The sequence below is a fragment of the Morone saxatilis genome, unplaced genomic scaffold (genome assembly GCF_004916995.1).
Source record: "Morone saxatilis isolate NCDOM2014 unplaced genomic scaffold, NCSU_SB_2.0 Contig7, whole genome shotgun sequence".
NCBI classification, from domain to species: domain Eukaryota; kingdom Metazoa; phylum Chordata; class Actinopteri; family Moronidae; genus Morone; species Morone saxatilis.
Window position 1 is genome coordinate 14,876,361 of NW_023340246.1, and position 4,373 is coordinate 14,880,733.

The 4,373-nt window shown below is 38.8% G+C and overlaps 1 protein-coding gene across 2 annotated transcripts in view; it reads left to right on the top strand.

The window, feature by feature from the left end:
* gphnb (gephyrin b) overlaps positions 1-4,373 on the top strand; it is a gene marked incomplete at its 5' end in the record, with an annotated part of 65,089 nt that overhangs the window by 19,923 nt on the left and 40,793 nt on the right. For both annotated transcript variants that reach the window (XM_035679265.1, XM_035679266.1), the window contains 1 exon segment: positions 1,674-1,808. In XM_035679265.1, the coding sequence (XP_035535158.1) occupies positions 1,674-1,808 (135 nt within the window).

The window sequence follows — 4,373 nt, forward strand, 5'->3', positions numbered from 1 at the left end:
ATGTTTAATAATTAACATTAAACACAAAATTCAAAGATAACGTTGTTTTGATCTATGGCAGATGTTTCTGTTGTGGCTGTAGGGACATGTTAACAGGAAGTACTGTACTGTAAATTGGATGTTTGATGATATTGAAATTAGATTATTGTACCTTTCATAGATATGTGATACTTGAAGTTCAAAGTTGTATTTTCCAGCATTTGAGCATAATTGTTGCTGATCCAGGCTGCTAAAAAGGCTGTCATGATCTTATTATACCAAAGGTATACAGTTACTCTGAACATGACACATTGATGTTTAAAAATGCTACAGGTAGCACCTTAAAATTGCAAATACACTGTTTTTCAACCCATACCTTGTGTCTGCGCTGCTGCTTCCAGCTGGGCTTAAATTTGGTCCAACTGGGCAATCATTTACACCTTCAAAATCTATGATTAATCTGTTTTTCAAAAACAGGAAGTGCACAGTGATACATTTTTATTTCTCTTGTTAAGAGGCTGAATGCTGGACCTGCCATCATCCTGCACCTCTTCATCAAATGAGAGTCTCACAGAGATCAAAATTAATGGTGCCTTTGGGTGGTTCTCATCAACTTGTTAAGTCAAATATACAATGACTTTGTTCATAAATAGAGTTTAAATGGGAATCTGAGGGTAGGTACCATGACATTTAAGTTTACAGTATGAGGCGTGCTGTTTTAATTTAACAGTGTCCCAGGTTAAAGTATGGCAAAAGTGTCAAAATACCTCCCATTTATCTAAAAAAAGCCCTGCCATTAACAGCATGTTCAGACAACTAACAAGAATAAGGTGACCAGGAGCACTCGAATGCTCCATTCAATATTTGCCTTTGGATTACAGGTGTACTGAGGGCTGCTAAGGATATACCCCTTGTATCCTCCAAAATCTGGCAAAAAAAGAGTTGCATTTAGAAGATTCAGCCCGAATTGAGACTTTCTTTCAGATTTTCTTGACTTTATTTCTCTCAGCTACGTATCTGACTATACTCTGAGCTTCCTGTTATTAAACAGTGAGATACATCATGGTTATTAAAAGTGTAAATAACTGCACAAACATCTTGAGTTGAAAAAGAGTGAACCTCTTCTTTAACATAAGTTTGTCCTGTATTTCTGTACATCATATACCATGACTGTGTGTCTCCACACCATACATCTGTGTGTGTGTATCATGTTTGTCTAGTCTGTGTAGTCACATGTAACATCAAGTATCTCTCCATACCCATCATCCTATCCTGCCCTGTCTGCAGCCTGGACCCTGCTTTATGGCTCTGTTGTCAGGGTAACATCCCACCTCATTGTCCAGTCACAGATGGATGTTGGTAAGACTCCGCCCCCCGATATCTCATTATTTGTCATCATCTTGTCACTTTTTTGAGGCCTTTCATCTGCATCAACCCTGTTGAGTAGGCGTGGTCGTTCAAGTTTGACATATGACTACATATTAGACATGTTGAAGTATTTGTCCTCTCGGCTGGTTTGTGTGTCAGTATATTGGTTCGTGTCGTCTGGACACTGTACGTATATGTGTATCATCCTGGATCTTGAATATCAGCATGTGAATGCGTGCTGCCTATGGGTTTATGGTGTGTGGTGTTTACATGCACATGTGTCTGCATACGTTTGTGTGCGTGTGTGTGTGTGTGTGTGATCTCAGATCCCAGACTCCATTATCTCGCGGGGTGTGCAGGTGTTGCCCAGGGATACAGCCTCTCTCAGCACCACGCCCTCGGAGTCGCCCCGCGCCCAGGCCACCTCACGCCTCTCTACCGCTTCCTGTCCCACACCCAAAGTGAGTACACATGCCACAAACACACTCATACATACATTCAGACAAACACAGATTTATCATGGTTGTACTTATATCATTGGGAGGACTTTACATTTACAGTATTTATTTCCTGAACTCCATCCTCAGCACTAAATTTAACTATAACCCTGAACATTATCAGACTGTGGGTTTTTGGATGGATTTTACTATAAGAGTGAGCAAGCCTGGTAGACTCGATGACACTTTGAAGAGCTCAGTTCAGTCTTCCCAGCTTGAGGTTCTCTTATTCTGGATGTTTTAACCATATCACACAGCCTTCTTCAGCAGATGGAGTTGTCATGTCCAGTTGTCAAGGAGATATATCTATTAATGTACATGCTCAGTGGTTGATAGGATTTCATCCATAACACTTTTAGGGTTGAGATTAAAGTTATGCATTTAAAGTTTATTCTAAAAATTATTATTTTGTAAAAAAACAAAAAACACTTTTTTTGCCAAGAGTAAGATGAGAAGATCCACACCACTCTCGTGTCTGTATGCTAACCGTGGAACTACAGCAGGGTTTGATTAGCTTAGGTTAGCATGAAGTAATAGGAAGTCAAAAACATACTTAGCACCTCTAAAACTCATTACTAATTTACACTTTGCATCTTGTTTGTGTAATCAACAAGTGAAAGTGAAGTTGTTTTGGAGGTGGTTTGAGATGCTTTTAGGGCAAAAAGCTTTAAATGCATCTACCTTGCCAAAATGCATATGTAATCTTTACACCTCCCATGGTGTAACTACGTCAGTAGGCAATCTGTGGAAACAGCCACTCACTCCCTGATTGTATTAATACATCCATGGTCTGTCTCCTCAGACCTTGTGATAACAGTCGCTAAAGTTAAACTAAAATTACGCTGAAATTAGCCGTTGTTCTCTGTCTCATTAAAGCAGAAAAAGAAAAAAGGCTCCACAACTTCTACGCATCCGTTCTCATACAAGGCACTCTGCTGCAGTGTTTATCTGAACCCTGATTAGTTCAACCACTGAATCTGTGAGGGTGAGAGAGCTTTGAGTTGTATGGGTGAGAGAGCTTTTGTCAATTCTCGTAGTTCCTAAATAAAATGTATTCATATGTTTTTGCGTACTGTAACTCAACTGCTAAGGCGGTAATAGCCTGAGAAAACCAAGATGGATTGCAATTTGTGATCTGGCCGTACGTATTAACTTATTGGATTTTATCTGGATGCAAGACTCTAGAAATGACAAATGTAAATGGGATCTGTTTCTCTCTGGGAGACGTGACTTCCTGGAATCATTGTCATCACATTGAAGTTGCTAGGCAACTTAATTCCTCCAGAAAGTCACTGCACCTGTCTGCTGTCAACAAAAAGTAGTTCCAACATTTAACTCCCTGTAAACTGTTCGGATTTAGTCTGGTTATAAGTATTGGTAAAATTGTGACAACTACTTAGCAATAAATGAGCAAAAACCATCTGCTGATGAAGCTCTAGAATAAAATCGTGTAAGGGCCCTTGACTTTTAATATTCTGTTAGTCCTTGCTGCCATTTGATTTGGAGTATGTATTTTATTGTATAGCAATGTGCAGATATAATCCTCAAACTAAGCCTAAATCTGATACTAATAATGTAACTTTAAACCCAAGTCTTAAATCAAAACTTGCCCTTTGAAAAGTGCCAAGAAAAGTGCTTGCCAAAAGTCCTTAAACTTAAAAAGCTTCTTACTAGGATAGTTGAGCAAGAACGTATGCCTCCAACAACACACATACTATATATGCTCATATGTACACACGTACACACACACACACACCCTGCCTTAGCCCATTTTCCTTTCTGCTGTTTACCTCCACAGACCATGGTGTGGATATGGGTTTTGGTGAAATCTATTTTATAATCAAAAGACACAGATTGTGATTAATTATCTTATTTCAGTTATTTTGGGGGTTTTATTGTTTTCCTCTTTTTGTCTCAACTTTAGTTTTTATTGTATTTTGTGTTGCTGAAACGTGTTTTTTTATTTGTATTTATGTCTTCATTTTAGTTCAGGTTATCTAAAACAAAACAAACAGTAGATTACTACAGTACATGCTTACACATCAAAACATCACACGCACAGTCTCGACCGGTGTTCTCTTTCAGTTTCTCAACTTCGCAGAGTGTATGTTTTGTGTTCGTTTTAGTGTGTTTTATATGTGAAACCCTTGTTGATTGTGGGTGAGTGTGTGTATTTGCGTGCCGCGTGGAGACAGCAGGTTGCGGTTCTTATGCTTGGATGCGTGTGCCTACAGAATTATTCCCCAGGTTTAATTCAACTCATTGCACCATGTAGTCCGCTTTGTCTGTCCCAGCTTTAATGGGATACTTTAACATTTTGGTTGATTACAGCTGGTTATAATGAGCAGTGTAATAAAACTTGTTTTTTGTTCAATTGAATTACCACTGTGAAAGATATACACAACTCTCAATGCAAAGAGCAACAAATTGTAACATGAAATGTCCAAGTATCCTTCTCTGTTTTCACCGATCTCTTCTGCAGGTTTTTGAAATGCTGATTGTCGTCAACTCTCTCTCTCTCTCTGTCTC